We start from the raw sequence: 20,839 nt of genomic DNA on the forward strand, positions 1-20,839 counted from the left end.
TTTTACTGTAACTAGGGGGTTATACTGTAACTAGGGGTTATACTGTAACTAGGGGTTATACTGTAACTAGCGGTTATACAGTAACTAGGGGTTATACTGTAACTAGGAGTTATACTGTAACTAGGGGTTATACTGTAACTAGGGGGTTTTACTGTAACTAGGGGTTATACTGTTATATATTATAATTATATAATAGAGAAACTAACGGTTAGAATATTGTCGGTTAGAATATTGTCGGAGTTAAGCTCTTTGACAGGAACGTCATCATTACTCTCATCTTCAGTAACAGGTAGTTCTACAATGTCCGACATGTCTCCTCCGTCACTGAACAGCTCTCCTGGGTCAGTAGTTATGAAACATTGCTCTGGTGACGTCACGAGGTGATTTATGACGTCACGTGGTGATTTATGACGTCACGTTAATAATGGCTTTATATTTTATAAAGTACAACTCAATATGGTTAATTGGCAGGGTGAGATAACCAGGGAAAAGGGAATCCTGATGTCACAACCATGTCACAACCATGTCACAACCATTACCGGAAGGTGAAGGATAACCTCTTTCACTAAATCAGGTTCGTCTTCCTCTTAATCGTCCTCCTCGTGACATGTGTTAACTCAATAATCATAATACATATTATAATAATTAACTGGTAGTGTTACTATGGTAACTAGTAGTGTAACTATGGTAACTAGTAGTGTAACTATGGTAACTAGTAGTGTAACACTAATTTCAGCTCGCAAATGGAGTTGAAACCACGCCATTTCTAGCAGGGTTGTAAAAAAGGATAGAAATAGGCTATGGCATTCTAAGAATTTTGATTAAGGCTTTAAACTTTCTATAATTAACGTCGGAAGTGAGGTAACATATACATTAGAATAATGTCGTAATTTCGTTAGGTTTACTGCGCCGTTGCTAATAGCAACATTAAGAGATTGCACGTGCGCGAGCAAGAAAAGATTAGCAACAAGCGTTGTCGACTGTCGAGTCATCATGCTTTATAAGTTTTTTCATGATTTGAGTGGTCAATATTGCATTCATAGGTCTGCTTTATAAAGCTTTTAATCTATAAATAGATTAAAATAACCTTTCATTTTAAATAATTGTTCTATTAATTTTCTGGAAAAATGGTATGGCACGTGTTCAGTGGTCACATTTAGCAAATGTTGAATAATGGTCACTAGCCGCGCATCAACCAAGACGTTGTTATGTACGAGTGCTTGTAGCGTAACGTTACTATCTGTCACGCACAAAGAGCCGAAATTGTACAGTAATGTCTTTCAGTAGTTTGTATAATAGTGGCTTCTTCATATAACTTACGATCATGATAATCTATTTTCTAAATCATTAGTCCTTTGTCGAAAATTGAGAACAATTTTCATATGCATGAACGTTTCTTGGAAAATTATCACCAGCTGTATGCTTCGGCAATGGGACTTTTGTGGCTAAAGACATGATTTTCAGACAATAATTACGGCAAAAAGAGAAAAAGGAGAGCAAATTGTCGATTACGATTTTCAAGTCAAGGCTCAGTAATTTACTCGCTTAGTTTCTCACTTTACTCCTAGAATTGTGCTCTGCAGGAGATAATTTTCTCAGCACCTGATGTTCAAATTTTCAACTCTTGGACTAACAAATATTTGTAATTGTATTCGAATTTCGAATTGGTTTTAAAGAGTATAGTCTTGAAACGATCATCATAAGCATTTGTATTTTTCAGTGGACACATGACTCGGTTTTTCGTTTACCATTCTTAAGTTTTAATTTATTTGGTAAATCTGTGGAAGTTTGTACTACAAAAGTTCAAATGTCTGCTTTTCTTTCAAGTGCACGTGTTGTTTAATCAACTCGCAGTTATGATCCGTTACCGATTTAATATGTATTTGCGATATATTTTAATCCCCCTGATATAGGCGAGTTTGGGCCCAAGCTCAATATTTATCTAAAATTTATATATTATATCAGTTGGGGTTTATCATGGCTTCTAACGTTCTGAGAAAAGTGTTCTGACAATTTAACAAAATTAGCAAAAAAATGCTTTTAAACTTAGAACACAATCCCGGTTCGGTCCCGGTGAAAATTCGGCATCTTGTTGTATTTCTATAACACTCTCTACATTCAATTTATTTCTGCCTCCACAGATGATTGTGCGGATATCACAGACTTTATAGTTGGGGGTGGGGGAGGGGTGGCTTTATAACACTCTCGATTTACAAATCACATTCTAAGAATCGTCAATAGTACGTCATTTCTCGTTACAGATCAAATTAGCTCATACGGGAGGGATTGTTTCAAAATTATTTTCATCCTTAAATCGAGGTATTTTTGAAATTCTGTTACATCATTCTCTTCGCTATCCTCGCCACTCTTAAGTATTTCTTAGTCTACTCAACAAGTTATTGTACTCAGAATACGTTGGTTAGTAGTATAAAGACTGACGGGGTCGGGAGATCAACATAATATAACACGTGTTACCAATATAACTAAAGCTGTACAATTTGATGATAACAATCACTTTAAGTGTGATTAGGACATAATCCTCGGTCTTTTTCTAAGCTGGTTAATGTCTCCGGCTAGTATTCCCGGGACCAGGCTTAGTCTTCATCCATGATAATTACAGCAACCAACAAGCATCTATAGCCACGTATTAACTGTAGTTCAAAGAATGTGATAGTCCATATATATGGGTATTTAAATTTGACTTCTTTGGTCCGGGTTTACAGCAATTCTGTACACCCTTTTTTATACCCCCGATATTATGTACCGCTTAGTTAGATAGATATAATCAAAATTTTAGAGGAAAAATCATTCATTTTTTTCGAAGGAATTATGCCCAAATTTTTGGTCGCCCAAATGATTTCAAACCTTTCGACCAAATTATTCGGGCTCGTATATATTGAGCTCAATATATAAAAGATCACAAATTTTTGGGAACTAAGATATTTTATTTTATTTCTTCAAGATTGCTAGAGTTGATGGGAATTTAGGAGCACTTTTTACTACGACGATATGAGGTGCTTTGTGATCTCATCTTTGATAGGGTAAGAAATGCTAATATATATGTGTCTTTTCTTAAATACAGCACATTTTTCTGTTAAAGTTAACTTAATTTAACACATTGGAGATTTAGAGGTTCAGGAATATAAATTTCAAATAAAAATTGGGTCGAGTGGACCGTCCCAGTGTTTTCATTTTCCAAACAAAAGGAAATGATATTAATTTAAATAACGTACTCCGTAACGCATGGTTTGTGCCGCGTACTGCCTCCTATCAAAAATTATGAATGAACAAACCGACGTTTTACAATCTAACCTTTATAGTCTATATACCGTGCCACTCTATATCGAGTACCTCGATATATCGACCCCTTCTTTTCCCAAAGGTTAAGTTAATTAGATAGTTTTGTGGAAGAAATGTTTTTTTGTTGGGGACCGGCCCGAAGTACCAGCCAATGTTTACTCAAAAAATAATATATATAATAAGTGTTATCAATTCAAACTCAAAACTCATACAAGATTAGATCTCATTAAAACGATTAAAATGTATATAATAGAGCTTGTCGAAACAAAACATAGCTGAGCACATATAAAGTTGCCTTTAGTTGAAATTATCATATTAATATGCTTTTAGAGTTGTTAGAGTGGAAACAGGCGCATAGCTACTGCTAGCTAGCTATTCCAAAATTTTTAAAATTTAACGACTGTTATCAGTCGCATAGCGTCATGCCGTTTTTGCTGGCGAATTGATGGCAGTGTAACTGAGATGGTATGCAGTGAAATTGATTCTGTGATGGCGTGCTTATGGGACAGAGTTATTATTAGCATTACGGTTGATGTTGCGCTCTGATTTCCTTAGTCCCGTTATATTGTATAACATAAAGTTAGGCCATTCGTCTGCAATGCCCTCGTTTTGTTGATCAATGAGCATGTTTTTTATGCACCTTTTGTAGATGTTAAGGTTGAATAGACTTGGCAAGGAAGTTGCTGCGACACTATATCTGTTTATTGCTAATAGTGGACCTTTGTAGAATACTGAATTATTGTAAGGGTGTTTACCGTATTCATCTGACCATAAAGTTGTAAGACTCGAATCCGGATCGGCGACGTTAAATATTGGTGCACTGTTAGGTATTGTTTTCTTTATAGAGGGAGGCACTAGACTTGGGAAGTTTTTTAGCTTATGTATAAAAACTAATGCGTTCTTCACGATGATACTTTGAACTGTCAATATTTTGTGTACATAGAAACCAGACTTGGTACTTGCTGGTGGTGTACCATCTTTGTACCAGTAATTAACAAAACCTGGTAGTATTGCTCTAAGACCCATTTTCTGTTTAACAAATAGTGTTTCTATATGGGATTTGGCAGCAAAACCCCAGACGAGGGAGCAGTAATTAAGGTGAGACTGCACAAAGCTGTGATATATTTGTAAACGTGCTTCCAGAGGCAAATATTTTTTAAGTTTGTACATGACTCCAATGTATCTGGCCATTTTCATTTTCATGGCAGAAATATGTTGCGACCAGTTCAGTTTGTTATCTATTATAACACCTAATGTAATTTATTATAGCTCTTATCGCATTTGATGGCGACTACATATTGTTGAGCTTTATTCCATGACAATACCACACAATGGGACCCGAACACGAGGGTGGAGGAAACGAGGGCGGAGGAAACAACCTCGTGTCCTACTGCCCACATAATTTAATGCCCTGATATCTGACTCAAGTTATTTGAGAGGCTACAGACTCTGGGGATTGTGTTGTGATCTTCCTTATACCGGGTTTATTCTATACAATGCACTTTTCTTTCCCCCCGAAATGCCTGGTATATATAGATAGAGCTATAGAGGTTAGGGTATACACTATACTTATAATCGGATCTTTTTTCTTCTAAAAAAGCCATGGTGATTGTTAACCTAATAATTTTATTAACTTTTTCTACCTGCAGTTTGACGCTGGTGCTTAATCATGGAGTGAGAACTGAGGACACAGAAGATGTTGAAACTGTTAAGGCGAACCAGGGTGAGTCACAGCTCTAAATTGTTAATTCTCTAAAATATTACATAGTTAATTACGGTACCTTCGGATAAAAATGTGTTAGAGACATTTATTCCCAGCAAAAGTTACTGGCTGGTGGTGGTACTAGAGTTGGTTTAACCCATTAGGGACGATAGGGTCGTTTACGACCCACCTTTTCTAGACTCTAGAGGCTATAGAGGACAAACCAAAATACTAAATGCCACGAATCTTTCGCACATATGCTCAAAATTTATTGGGCTACATTATTGACTTTCCAGTCGAGACCCAATTAATCACTAACGACTAAATAATTAGGCTAATTAGTCGCCATAATTGGAAAATATTTCACTTAACTTCTTGCCTTGATTGGGACATTAAAACTTTATGTAGGCTTATTTTTTTGAGGACAAAATAGTTGCAGGCAACGATTCCCTTGAGACATATGAAAAGCCCGTGATAATCAGATGTTCACAAACAGAGCTAGACGCTGTTTACTAACTGCGGTCGCATACGACCCACTCGTCCGGGTCGCAAACGACCCATCACGGTTTTTCGGCTTTAAGGGGGGGGGGGGGGTTCACCCTGATTTTTTTTGCGAAACTTGGTTTCGAGATAACAGTTGATCAACAAACTAGGACCAGTGACCGAACTTTTGAAGGGGTCCCGGACCCCAACCGCCAAACGGTGCCCGCGGGGCAGCCACGCCCATATTTGGTCCAAATTAGGCCCAATTTAGCCAAATACCCTGAACATGCCCAAAATCCAGATTTTAGGTGCTCTACTTGTAGCTAGTGGTTCCCTGAACTCGTATATGAATTTTCATCAAGATTGGACAAAAAATGACTGAGTTATGAGCAAAAAACCATATGACCATATTTGGGCATACGCACCAAATTTGATCGATTTTGGCCCATAAATTGGTCAAATATCAATATTTTTGAATAAAATATATTAGCTCAGTATCTACCTAATTGTGGATTCTATGTTCAAATAATCGCAAAAAATGAACAAAATTGCCCATATCTCAGTACGCGATATTTGCAAAACTGACTTCGCTAAAAACAATAGAACTCAATAGGGTTTCAATATTTTTTCATGAAATTTTCAGAATCAACGTAGAATTGTCTCATGACCTTAAGTTTTGGGACAGAATTTTGAGTTAGGCCTTTAAAAAATTTGGCAGCCAAATTCCAAAATTTGCACTGCTAAATTTAGAATTTGGCATAGAATCCACAATTAGGTAGATACTGAGCTGATAATCATAGATAATGTGTAGTATAGGCTTACCTTCCATATAAAGTTGGTTTCATTCAAAAATATTGATATTTGACCAATTTATGGGCCAAAATCGATCAAATTTGGTGCGTATGCCCAAATATGGTCATATGGTTTTTTGCTCATAACTCAGTCATTTTTTGTCCAATCTTGATGAAAATTCATATTCGAGTTCAGGAACCCACTAGCTACAAGAAAAGCACCTAAAATCTGGATTTTGGGCATGTTCAGGGTATTTGGCTAAATTGGGCCTAATTTGGACCAAATATGGGCGTGGTTGCCCGGCGGGCACCGTTTGGCGGTTGGGGTCCGGGACCCCTTCAAAAGTTCGGCCCCCCCCCCCTTAGCTTCTGAAACAAAGACGCGACGTTAGGATAAAATAAAAACTGTAGCATAAGTTACAAAATATGGTCAATGACTCAATACTGTGTGACTCTAACTTTTAAAAAATAAATATTAGTATAATGTTTATATTAGTATAAAAACATGTTATATCTTGGTCATTACTCCTGTACGTTGATTTAACTTTTAAAATCGATAAACTGGGTCAATAAAGACCCACTCGGAAGTTGAACCACGTCATCAATTATCAGTATCATGCTATTCCACCATCAAGAAAGACACACGTCGGTCTTAATTCCACGCAAACCACGGTGGCTGACAACTAGCCCTTCTGATATCCAGGGCCAACTGAAGGGCCGTCATCACTCATCAAAGAGCTGCGAGAATAACACTACTGCATATGCCTGGAGTTGCGTCCTGACTATGGTGCGTGGAAATCTGTACCGCAAGGACCGCGGCCGTGCCGCAAAAGAAAAGGAAATCGGCCCTCGTTCCTAACTTGCTAGGTTAGCCATGCTGTTGTTGTTGCTTATTAGATTCTGTTACCTTTTTCGTCAATTTCGAATCTTGGTAAACGACCTGCTACAACCCACCGCTTGAGACCCAGGGTTCCACGGTGATCAGATCATGTCACTCAAGAAAAATCCCCTGAACGAAGTATACGAGATATGCTGTAACCTTGGGTAAATACTGAAAGACGAGTGGTCAAATTGCATAATTTAATCCAACATGCCAAACTGTTTGAGGTTCCTAGAAAGTACGAGAATAATTAAACAACTGATGCATTCAGATTGCTACATCTACTCTGTGAAGGACAGGGAAAAAGCCCTTCCCCCAATCTGGCTGGCGGTGCTGCAACCTGCAATCTCTCAGACCTCGTTGTGGGTAACAAAGCCCGCAACAACGAAGCAGCTTTTAAAAAACGAAAAGAAGTATTACGTAATCGGCCGAGAAGGAAGGGGGTTTCCAAATGATTACGCTTGTGTAATTTTGACATAATAGCTATGTGGTGGGGGGGGGCTATGTGGTGGGGGGGGGGGGGGGGGCGTAAAAATTGTCCAATAAGTGATTACGTAATATATGAACGGCCCCTAAGAAGTAAAGAAAGTAAGCTGCGAAGAGAGTAGATGCAGCCATCTGAAATCTGAATCCAGCAGTTGTATATTTCTTCTTGGACGTTCTAGGAATCGGGAAAAAATAGGCATGTTGCTTGTTTGCTGTCTCGCGACATTACGGTTGTGTTCTAACAGCTAATTAACGCGCCCACCTATCAATCCAATTCTGCCCATTATTATATTCGTCAGTGATTGGGTGACGTGATCTGCAGATCACCGTGAGACTCCAAATCTCAGGAGGGCTAGTGGTCAACCACCCGTGGTTTGCGTGGAATTAAGACCGACGAGTGTCTTTCTTGATGGTGGAATAGCATGATACTAATAATTAATGACGTGGTTTAACTTCCGAGTGGGTCGTTATTGACCCAGTTGATCGATTTTAAAAGTTAAATCAACGTACGGGAGTAATGACCAAGATATAACATGTTTTAACATATAACATACTAATATTTGTAAAAGTTTGACAACATTATATTTAATTAATAAATTTTGTGGTCCTAGTGGGTCGCTAATGACCCATTTTACCGATTTTTCGTAGTTTATGATGATTATCACTTGCTGAGAGGCGATTTTGCACTTATGATGTCATGTTTTAAGCTGAATTCAAGAACTTACATGGACATATTATGTAGTAATAAGCAAGTGAGCCGAGTGGGTCGTTAATGACCCAAATTCTTTATTTTTTTAAAAGTTGGAGTCACACAATATTGACCATATTTTTTTAACTTATGCTACAGTTTTTATTTTATCCTAACGTCTTTGTTTCAGAAGTTAAAGCCGAAAAACCGTGATGGGTCGTTTGCGACCCGGACGAGTGGGTCGTATGCGACCATAGCTGTATCTTTCAAAGTAAACGAGATACAGATTAGCTTTTTTGGATATCTCATTTTTGCTATAAAGTGACCTAGTGTGTTAAACGGCATCAAAATCGGCAAACTTTAAAACTCGTCTTCCCTAATGGGTTAATTTAAACAGACGGCTCGACCTCGCGCACGAAATTAAGCATGATTTGCACGCGTGGCGCATTCCAATGGTCAAGTAGAGAAGTAGCTAGCACGTGACACAATTCAGCCAATCAGAGTACAGGAATCCGCGAAGTTAAAGTTGCAAACTTTTGATCGACCCATAATGAGACTTTTTTGGAGATTTTGAGATAACTCAACAACTACGTTGTCTTAAATTTTCCCCTGGGGAGGAAACGTTATTTTTACAAAATGAACATTTTGCAAACAACCGCGGAAGTCTCTAACTCTTTTACTTTCAAAGTTAGGCCCCATCCAGTAAGGTTTCCTGGGTGTAGCTGACGCGTAGCAGGGTATTTTGGTTCAAACTTAAGACTATTTAAAGAATTAAAAGTACCCGTATTCCTCCAAACTTACAACCTTTAAAAGTAGCTGTATTTAATTTAATTTCGCAGTTAAACTAAATCTTATAGTTATACTGTTTACTTCATGATTGGGTTTTTTTATTTTGTCATCAAATTCGTTCTTATCGGCCAGATAAAGAACTTAGTTTGTTGATTCATTGACAAACAAATTCCACTTCGTACAGATTGGAAATTGTTTGAAGCCACTCTAATACATGAAGTGAACGGGACAGTTATTGGAACAAGAGAAGAAGGTTTGCTCGTTGTGAGTTTAACGGATAAGATAAGTGGAGAAAAAATGAACGGGACCGTTTGTCCTGGTAACTTTAATTGGTACACTGCAAATACCTTCTGTCAATACCTTGGAAACAAACAGGGAGAATGGGGCAGCAAACCGAACAATTACTGGAATCTCATTTCCGAGTGAGTTTTTGATTACATTTTTCTTTTGAACATTGATATAAAGTTTAAACACGGTACTTGGTAATATTTATATTACGAGGGTTTGTAAACCCAGGTAAATTTATGCAACCAATAATATAATTCAGGCCGTTTTTATTACAACAAACAATAAAGTCAGTGATACTGAATGAATTGATCTGCAAAGACATTAACAACAAAAATACAAAATCTGAATGCTTTGTAAACGTTTCAACAGACAGTTGCAGAAACAATCAGAGTGTGTGGCTGTATTGTACCAATGAAACAGGTGATGTACCCCTATTTCATACCATGTGACTTTTCAGATTATGACAGAAGTTATAATTATTAATTCGTATTTAATCATGTATATTTTAATATACGGGGTGGGCCAAAAGTCAGTGGGCATACGTTGGCCTTAATAGCTCCGCTGTGTTTTATATTTGAGAGCTGTTGCTTTGCAGATGGCATACTGTACTTACTGGTTCGAGGATTTCGTCGTCAAAATTTGAAAATTCGAATATTTTAGACCACCCCGGACCCCTTTTCAATATTAAAACACCTATATTGTTTTCTCTGAACATGCTGAACGCCTATTTTTTTCTGAGACGGTAGATTATGAAATGTTGCATATGATCTGAAAACATGAGGCAAAACGGATTAGAAATGACGAAGTTATTAAGCATTTTCTGTATCTCGTTAACAACATTGACAGGGTGATTATGTGACACAACACCTTAATTGGGCACCCTTAACAATTCCCATAATGTTTAACGGGGTGGTTAACGGGGTCACCTAATCACGTGATTAGGTAAACCAATCACCTGATCACACGTAATTCGAATGGCCAAACACAATTCAATAAAATTTGGCTCGATTCGATTATCAAAACTATCAAATAAATGCAAAAATGAACCTTCATTTGAAAAAATGAACTCTAATATTTATCGATTTGACAAATTCCTCCAACCAGTGGTGGTAATAAGTCATACCAGAAAGAATTATTTCAATTGGGTACTCAGTGACTGAGCTATCTTACTATATATAAAGCGAGACGATATATATATATCGGTACACATCAGAATCCCCAGAGCCTCCACGCTCCGTTTGTCATCCGACATCTTTTTATGAGATTTTAGTTTGTTTTCAGTAACATTTATCATTATGAGTCCCCCGATGCCTAAATTGGACAACTTAGCAGTTAGATCAGTTAGGGCATCTTGTCAATTGAGATACTTACAGACTACGAGAGACCACGGTAATATCCCTAGAGGTATTGCTACTCAAATCAATTTTAGGTGTGCAGTTAAAGACACTTTTTATGTAGAATCCTGTAAAGCGCTTAATCAGTTACAGAAATCAAGAATGCTAGACTTAGTCATAGATAATCAAGTAATCAGGTCTCAGACTTTGCGTAAAAGCTTTTATAGTTTCAAAAACTGCATCAAATCTGCACTTCCCCCATCAGATCATGAAAATTTAGAGAATCATTTATCTAATTTAATGCACAAGGAGAAACTTGAACTAACCAAGCGTCATGAATCTAAGTTGAAGAGAGATAAGGACTATGCTATTTATGTTGCACCTTCATATGTGGATAATGCTAAACCTGTGAAGAAGAGGAGAAGAAGGAAGAGAAAAAAGATTAATCGTACTACATCCCACAGACATCAGAGGACGTTAATCAAAGGTACTCTTCCCAAGGTTGAAGACTTGTCAATGGAAAACATGTCCAGAACAGTTGTAAATCTTACAGACAAAGAGCTTAGTAAAGAGCAACTCTATGTCTTTTTCTTGTCTCACAAGTTTGCACCTACACCTCCCCTACCAGATCTAAGCCGCTTCGAGAACGATTTGTGTAGATGGTTTTCTAAAATGAGAGCTAAAGTTGTATTTGATAGCTTTAAATGTGGACCCAACAAAGCAGATAAGAGAGTTACTGACATGGAACGTTGTCTTATAAAGACTGATGCATCACGTACTTTCGAATCTTGTAAAAACCCTGCACTTGAGGCGTTTATAAAATGCTGCAGAGCAGAAGTAGACCTCCACAGGCCAACTCAGAAATTCGTCTCACCAGATAACATCGCTGCGCCCATCAGAGCAGCTCTCAAAGAAGTCAAAGGTTGGAAAGACATTGTTATCAGACCATTCGATAAAGGAGTAGGATTCTTCCTTCTTAGTGAAGAAGATTATATTCAACGAATAGGTGTACATTTAAATGATAGATCTGTATATAGTATTGTAAATAATGTAGATGATTTAGTTGTAGAATTGATTGATAAAATTTCGAATTGGACAATTGAGTTTAAAGATGAATTAGGTATGTCCAAGAAGGTCAAGGAGTGGGTTATTCCATGTACTGAGCTTAACCAGCCTGGAAACATGTACCTGAATCCCAAGGCACACAAACCACCTTTGTATCCTGGGAGGATGATTACCACCGGCTGTGGTTCATACATTGAAAACCTTTCTGCCTTGACTGCGTATGAATTGAAGAAGGCTACTTTGAATTATAGAATTATTGATACCCCTCACTTTCTGAGGAAGATTGATAGCCTGAACGAGTCTAGCATATTGTTGGGAAAGGAGGTTATACATGTTGCCATCGATATATCTAACATGTTTACCAACATTCCTAGGGATATGGGGATCCAACAATGCACTAAGCACCTGAATAAAAGGAGTAGTGGTGATCAATTGTTTAGTACAGAATGCATTATTAGTGCACTAGAAATTACTCTTGATTACAACATTGCTTCATTTAACGGTATAACATACCGCCAGGAGCGTGGAGCAGCGATGGGTCCTAAGAACTCATGTGAGTATGCTGATTGTGCTATGGATAAGATTGATATCTTAGTTAACGAAGGAGATCTAGAATATGGCCCGCCTCATAGACCAGCATTCTGGGGTAGATTACGTGATGACATTTATATGGCTTGGCCCGGTACTGTTGAGGAACTATTACAATTCATGGAATGGCTCAATAGTATCCACCCAAACCTTTTGTTTACTTACGACTACTCTAGGGACGGCGTTGAGTTTCTAGACACCTATGTCTATGCTGTTGGTGATGTTGTCCACACCAAACTCTACTCTAAACCTAGTGACACCCACTGCTACCTTATCCCCACGTCATGCCATAGGAACCATGTTGTAAAAAACATACCTTTTGGAGTGGCGAGGCGGGTGAGACAGAACAACAGTGAAGACACTAACTTCTTGGAGCAGAGAGAGGTCTATACACGTTACCTTCTAGCCCGAGGTTATCATTCCAGTATTATAGAAGATGCCTTTAACAAATTTAGTGATATAGCTAATAGGAAAAACTTGTATACCCTTAAAGACAAGGATGAGTCGACTGCCTGTTTAATACCCATGGTGATGGATCAAAATCCAGCACTTCCCAACATGGGGGGCATTATCCATAAGTATAAGCACCTTCTCAACCTTGATCCGGCCCTGAAGAAGCTGGTACGTGCGGACAGTGTATTCGTGAGTCATCGAAAGAATCAAACTATCGGTGGCATGCTTGTACACAATAAGTACCGTGCCAGTGGAACTTTAAACTGTGATAATGAGAGAGAAACAACTGCAAGTCAGATCCAGGAACCAGACTCCGAAAGTCTAAGGGCGGTTCCCGGGGCTGTCGACCCAGGGTGCCATGCTTGTGGTAAATGCTATGTTTGTAAGCAAAATTTCCTGTCCCCCTGTTCCAACTTTAGTAGTCACCATTCTAAACAAGTTTTCCCTATAACTAAGTATATATCTTGTCAGAGTTATAACCTCATTTATTTAATGGAGTGTAAGACTTGTAAACAGTCGTATGTCGGTTATACTACCTCAAATCTCCCTAAGAGATTCTCTAACCATAAGAGTCACATAAAGAAAGGTATAAGAAGTTGTAAATTAGTTAACCATTTTTTAGATATTGATCATGATTTAGATTTTAGTACCATAGCCTCCTATAATTCCTCACTTAGTAAGCACCTTTCTGTCATTATAGTAGACGCTTTAGTATTTGAGCCTAATATTAGTAAAGCAGACAAAGAAAAGGCTATGGAAGCTAGAGAGGGGTTCTACCAGACCCAATTGAAAACCCTTGAACGGTTTGGGGGTATGAACACCCTTGATAGTAACCATATACTTTTTAAATCTGCCGGAGCTTAGTTTTAGTTTTAGTATATTTTGTAGATTTTATTTAGTTATACCATTATTCCAGAGACGTGCATACTACATTTTTTACTTTAGTATTAATTTTACAGGTTTTTTGTTGTGATTTTAAGTGATTTTCCGAGAATCAGTTATCAGTATTTAGATAAGAGATAAGATAAGAGTACATTTTTAACGGCTTTCAGTTTCTTTTTTAAATTTCAGTTCATCAGATTTTCCCACTGCTTTTAGTTTGTATTTATTCTCAATTGTATATGATTCGTATTTGTTGTAGTTACTTTAATGATATAATTTCTCAGAATTGATGTAAATAAACGATGCAAAGACTTTCGAAGATCTAATCACAACCGCTTTCTTTTATTGTGTAGAAGTCCAGCCATGAAATATATATATATATTATTAGTCAGCCACAACTATCAGTAAAACAACGCCTTGACTTCAAATGTCGGTAAAATGTACCTTTACAGTCATCCTGATATAAGGCCATGTTAGTAAATTTATTCAAAATATCAATCCATCAATCAATCAAATAAAAGAAATTTAAAATTTAGAAATTTATGTAACTCAGCAATTCAAGTTATGGTGGGTGGAAATCCCAAATGAGTGGTAGAGGTGAGAAAATAAAATATGCAAGAAAAAAATCATCTTTCTTCTCTAACATTCATCCCTCCAAAGTGCTTTAAAGTTTTAAGCTGGTTTTGCCAAAAGTTCTCCCTTTGTTTACATATACTTAGTCTATCCTGGGCACATTGCTCAAAATTCCCAACGTCAACTTGCTCTATAATCGAAACATTAATGTCCTTACTTAAAGTACTGGTAAACAACTTAGTGGTGGTACGGTCAAGATTGTGCAAAATCTCATTATCTATAAAATGGCAGGAAAGTTCACAAGTCCTTCTTTGGGTTTTAATGTGGGATTTATGGTTCCTAAATCTAACCTTTAAAGAGTCTGAAGTACATCCTATATAACTTAACTTACAAATATTATCATTAACTATGTACACAACATTTTTAGTATCACAGTCCAATCGTCCTTTGATACTGAATACTTGGTTGGTGTGGAAACTGCCGATTGTGGTTGATGGTTTCAGGAAGTTTTTGCAGAGATCACATTTCTTAGCACAAGGGAAGCAACCTCCAGAATCAGAATCCTCAGCTGTGTCTGGAGAGGCGTGGCCTGGATCTTCTACAGCTGGCTCTTCAGCAGGAGGGAGTTTGCTATGAATAAGAATTTCATGAAGTGTTTTTGTCCCTCTAAAAGAGGTGAAAATACCATCAGGGTCAATCACCTTGCAAAGCTCGAGATCTAGACGTAGGATGTGCTTGTGGGAGTTAAGTATCCGTCCTATGTTGGGGAGACCTGGGTTGAAATCTGTTACAAGGGGAATGAGTCTCCCTTTGCTACTGTCATCCTCCTTATGTCTCTGTTGTTGATAGTAGGAGAGCCTGCTCTTGGTTTCCACTTTATCAAAGGCCTGGTTAATTAAGCTATTGCTATAGCCTCTTGCCACAAGATAGCTTGTGTATTGTGCTCGTGCTTGTATGTATTCATCATGCTCAGAAGTAAGTTTAAAGATTCTAAGTGCAGTGCTATATGGTATGTTTTTTATGGTATGTGTAGGATGGCAAGAGGTGGGAACTAGGAAGGCATGGTCATCACATGGCTTACTGTAAGGTTTGGTATGTAGTTGGCCTGCTTTCATGTATATAAAAGTGTCTAAGAATTCAGTGCCCTCTAATGAAGCCTTCAACGTGAATTTTATGCCTGGCATTCTAGAATTGAGCCATAAGTGGAATTCCTCGAGCATTTCCTGTCCATGGGTCCAAGGGACATACACATCATCGCGGTACCTGGCCCATAGGAGAGGGGGGTGGCTCCAAGTCCCTTCCATACCATCTCTGTCTATCTTGTCGATGGCTGTATCTGCATAAGCACAAGCGTTCTTTGGTCCCATTGCAGTTCCTTTTTTCTGCTTGTATATGACACCTTCAAACTCTGTTATGTTGTAGCATGCTTTCTCGATAGTCGATTCTGATTGTTTAAAGTCTGTCACGTGTCAAAAGATATGCTTCACCTCCCCTCCAGAATCCACATCTATACATCAACTTACAGTAGCTGCTCAAAATAAAAATGGATTGTTTGAAAAACCAATGACTATAAATTCGTGGATCATAAAAGTATTGAAATAAAGAAGTAGCAGCTTTACAGTTCCTGGGCACCAATATTTTTAACACCTTATTAAGACACCATTGTAATTGTGATCAGCTGTGGCTTGAAAGGAAATAATGTCCATCTACTTTATCTGAACAGTGTCAAAGGTTTCTGCATCTAGGTGTTCTTTAACCCTCTTGATGTAGTCTTCTCGGTCTAAAAAGAAGTATTGTGAACCTTTGTCAGCTGGTCTGATGACAACATCTTTCCACTTAGCCATATCTGATAAGGCTTTTCTGGATTCTACTGGGATATTGTCAGGAAGCTTAGATCTGGTAGAGCTGTTTGTTTGTAACAGGTCTTTTGTTACTCTCTCTATGTAAAGCTCTAAACAGTGGTTATTGCATATTTTTAAAAGCTTAGTTTCATCCGACTTAATGAGGGTTCTTTCCATACTTTTTATCGCTGCAATGGTCGGAGGTGTTGCTTTTGGCTGGGGTTGTGTGTGCCAAAACCATGCCCATCTAAGCTTGTAGGCGAACTGAAGAATGTTCAGTCTGAACTTGGAATAATCTGGTAATGCAGGTGTTGGTGCAAACGATTTCCTTAGATAGAAGAGGAAGAGTTGGTGTGGTGTTATATATATATATATTTATTTATCCGCACCATTTTACTGACACCACGGCATCAACTTTAACACGGGTTTCCGCAAAAACCGTACAAGATATTAAACTGAAACTTTTTTAACTGATTCAAATGCTTTAATGGCCTTCAAATCAGCATGAAAAAAATCGAAAATCGGCCAAAGAATAAGAATTTTAGTACCCAAAATTTGGACCCCAAAGTGGTGTCAAAAACGCGAATTAAATAGGTAATAATTATTTGTACTGGGAGACTTTAGGGTAGGAAACTGATCCGGCCACCAAAGAGCCTTGACACCAATCTTAAAGGTTTGACGGGTTCCTGCTAGTTAAGGCCAACGTATGCCCAATGACTTTTGGCCCACCCTGTACATTATTGATTATACGGTCATACATCAGTGTACCGACGGCAGTACGGCGGCAGTACGGCGGCAGTACGGAGGCAGCACGGCGGCAGTACGGCGGCAGTACGGCGGCAGTACGGCGGCAGTACGGCGGCAGTACGGCGGCAGTACGGCGGCAGTACGGCGGCAGTACGGCGGCAGTACGGCGGCAGTACGGCGGCAGTACGGCGGCAGTACGGCGGCAGTACGGCGGCAGTATAGTGACAACACTTATATCAGACTTTTGATCCAATTATTTCATGAGTTTGATGGTTAGTTCACATTGATTTGTCAATTTAAGAGACGATTTTGATGATTTGTCAATTAAAAACATATTTGGATAAATCAATATAAGTTGTAAATAAGTTCATACAATATCATTATAAATCAGTAACTGTCACCCTGGAGCAATAAAATAATTTAAATTTAGAGAATCTTTCCAGCAGCAATTGCGAGTCGTTTCTTCTCCAGAAAGTCACTCTGCTGGAGGATAGCCCCACATCGGTCAGAGAGAATCTGCTGGTTGATCCTGTCAGTCCGCTCCTCCTTGAGAATCTGTTTGATGAGACTGGCGAATCGTGGTCTATCAAGGATAATCAGCTCTGCTATCTTCTTCTTGCGGTAGAAGGATCTTTCAGGGATTTGTTTCTGTTTCAGGAACTTTGAGAGGCTGATGGAGGTATCAGGACGGTTGGCTAAGTCTCTGTGCACTCTGTTGTAGGAGGATAAGGCTTCGCCAGCTACAGAGGAGCGGAAGTAGGTTTAATCAGTGTTCAGACGGCGTCTACTATATAGGTGGTGGTGAGGAACTGGAAGAGGGTCGGGTAGGTGTAACCACAGGTCTTACTAGGCGAGCATTATCAGTATCTGGTGGAGTAGTTCCTCCTGATCGTCTAGAAGGTATAACAGCTTGAGTGGCACCAGGAAGGATAGTAGGATCGTTGGTAGGACTAGGAGAGAGGGGACGAGATCTCTTTCGTGTTGGGGTAGCCGCAGTAGTGTCGTTCGATGTAAACTGCAGAGGAATATGTTCAGCTGTAGTTCTCCAGAAGGTAGTCGAGTGTAGTCCTCCGTCCTGCAATCTTTACAATCTCTGAGTTTGATATCCTGAAAAGTAGACGGACTAGGGATACTGGGGGATGATGTAGTAGAGCTGAGAGAGGAATCCATTCTTCAAGGTTTAGGTGTTCAGATGTTGACGATAAAACGAATTGATGAGCACAACCATTGAGTCGACTGCTATATATATACAACATGGCCTCACCTTCTCTGGTCGTTAGGGTCTTGTTAGTTCATGTGATGCGCTCAGATCATATTACGAGTGTCTCACATCACTTGCGATCACGTTACTGATCCAAATTATAAGTATAACCAACACTCGATTCGTGATCTGACCTAGACGGCCGGATGATGAGCAACGATAAATTTTTGGGTAAGTACTTGGGCTCTTGAAATATTTTCCGTGAAACAGAGAAAACTTTGATTTTACTTTTTAGCTGAATTAGTACAATTTTGTAAGATTGACTTGAAAAATAATAACAGGATTTGGACAGCTGGAAAACTTAAGAAAATTTCACAGATGTACCAATACAATTTACTTCCAAATAAAAGTTCAAATATCATAAAAACGTCTGTAATTCAACAACTGGGTGATGTGTTTGGAGAAGATGCTGCAGGCAGAGTTTCTGATCCTCGTCAGCCCGTGCTGTTTCATCCACATGTAGAGAGTCAAGTCCAGCTCCAATGCGTCGATACTTCTCCTCCCACCTCTACGTAGTCCAACTGCTTGCTTGGCGTGTGTCCATGTGCCTTCAATCGTGTTGGTATGAGTTCCTGTAGCAGGATCGACGAAGTTACGGCAGTGCTTGACATCATGGTGAACATATCCGTGGTCGTTCAAGCTCAAGTAAGCTTTCCATCCATCGGTAAGAACTGTCGTCCCAGGTAAAATCCACTGTTTGATCAGTCCTATCAGCGTCGGTGCGTCTCTAACATTCTCTGGACAGATAGTGAGGAAGCAGGAGTCACTTCCACGTTGAATTCCTCCAAGTACCCAAGATCCGTGCACCATTCTCCCTATGTCCAGCTCATATACTTGCTGTGGTAGAGTCCTCGTCCTTCAAGAAGAAAGAACGAGTCCGCGACTTCCTCAAAAAGATCGACAACATGGTTAACGCCTAGGAGCTTCTCTAGATGACGCTGTGAGTTACATGGGTATCACATCAGAGAAATACAAAAGATACCATAAGTACCTGCAATGAATCTGAATTATTTTAATACTTAGGGTGACAGTTACTGATTTAAAGTTATGATATTGTATGAACTTATTTACAACTTATTGATTTCTCGAAATATGTTTTTAATTCGCAAATCAATGTGAACTAATCATCAAAATCATGGAATAATTGAATCAAAATTCTGATATAAGTGTTGTCACTATACTGCCGTGGCACTGCCGTGGCACTGCCGTGGCACTGCCGCCGTACTGCCGCCGTACTGCCGCCGTACTGCCGCCGTACTGCCGCCGTACTGCCGCCGTACTGCCGTCGGTACACTGATGTATGACCGATTATACATATGCACGTTTCTTTCCTTTAACCGTAAAACATAAAAAACAGCTGTTATAATTTATTCATTTTCATTTTAAGACGGTTCTATGGTTTTTTTAAATCACTCTATCACCGTATTCATAAACTAATTATATACTCATTACATATCACTGAGATAATTATAATTAAGACTTCTTATATATTATGTATACATTATATATAATTCTAATAATTTACATTTCTAAGATCCGTGCTGCAGCTCAAAACATTTCATCCCAGTTTATCATAACTTACAAATCAACAGATATGTGGAGCCCTGTGGTTAATGAGAAAAGTATCCCTGCTGATCTGGATACTTCTTACCTGCACCTGAGAACTATCAGCACTGTGGGTACTAGTAGTAGGGAGTATATAAGGATATATTTTTATAGTGAGGAAGGAGAATATGGAGGAGGTATTGTTACCTGGTTCGGTACTCCTGTAGAGTATTATCTCCCCTATTGTCAGTCAGGCTTCACTCCCTTCCAGAGTCTACCTGCAGAAACAGATAAACACTGGGTAGTAGAGAGACGTAGCTACAGGATCATAGTATATTGTAATGGAAAACAGGTACTCAACATAACAGCATCATCTGAAACGTGTAGTGATGAAAGTTGGAATACTTATTGGGGAAATGAAGTGAGCATAATAAAGCTTTATGCAGGCAGCACTACCTCTTATTATAATATAGGTTAGTGCTTTGGTAGTATTATAGTACAGATGTGGGTGACAATGTAATTATTTTAAGAAGCGTAATTAAATTTCTATTTTAGACGGTGTTTGATCCGATACTGCGATCTCGTGTATTATTAAACCAGTCATGGAAGGATCAATGAATGTTGAATGATCAGGGTAAATTCGCTCTTTCAAAAATACGATTCTTCACTCACTGCATTATCATAATCGTTTCAGAGCGTGCGTGGGAGTTTGAGAGAGCATCTCTTATCAACATGGTGACTGGAACGAGTAGACTTAATGATAGCGGGGGTCTTTTGATCGCAACAGTTTATAACAAGCAAACTGGTATGGTGCAAAATGGAACAGTTTGCAAGGATGCGTTTAACTGGTATTCGGCACAGCTTTTTTGCTGGACAATTGGACATCACTTCTCTGACTGGGGAAGTAATCCGAGAAACATGAAATATGTTCCTGAGTGAGTTTGATTTATATGTCAACATTTTAGTTTCTGTTGCAATGGAAATGCTGTTTCTTTGCTATTTTGAATATCCGAACATTCTGCAATCTGCACCCAACCATTTAATCATTCAGGGATTGGCTGAAACGAACTGACATGTCAATAGTAATGGATGACGTTAACTGCAAACAGAATGATATTGACATATCAGATTGCAATTCCCGCA

At 38.7% G+C, this 20,839-nt stretch overlaps 1 protein-coding gene across 1 annotated transcript in view; it reads left to right on the forward strand.

Moving 5' to 3' along the window:
- LOC134822166 (uncharacterized) overlaps positions 1-20,635 on the forward strand; it is a 53,554-nt gene extending 32,919 nt beyond the window's left edge. The window contains exons 2-5 of the mRNA XM_063833078.1: positions 9,304-9,541; positions 9,667-9,827; positions 19,744-20,169; positions 20,391-20,635. Of these exons, the coding sequence (XP_063689148.1) occupies positions 9,417-9,541; positions 9,667-9,827; positions 19,744-20,169; positions 20,391-20,635 (957 nt within the window). The 5' untranslated portion in view covers positions 9,304-9,416. The remainder of the gene's footprint in view (positions 1-9,303; positions 9,542-9,666; positions 9,828-19,743; positions 20,170-20,390) is intronic.
- Positions 20,636-20,839: the final 204 nt, after the last annotated feature.

The sequence above is a fragment of the Bolinopsis microptera genome, chromosome 10, assembly GCF_026151205.1.
Source record: "Bolinopsis microptera isolate Bmic1 chromosome 10, MBARI_Bmic_1.0, whole genome shotgun sequence".
NCBI classification, from domain to species: Eukaryota; Metazoa; Ctenophora; class Tentaculata; order Lobata; family Bolinopsidae; genus Bolinopsis; species Bolinopsis microptera.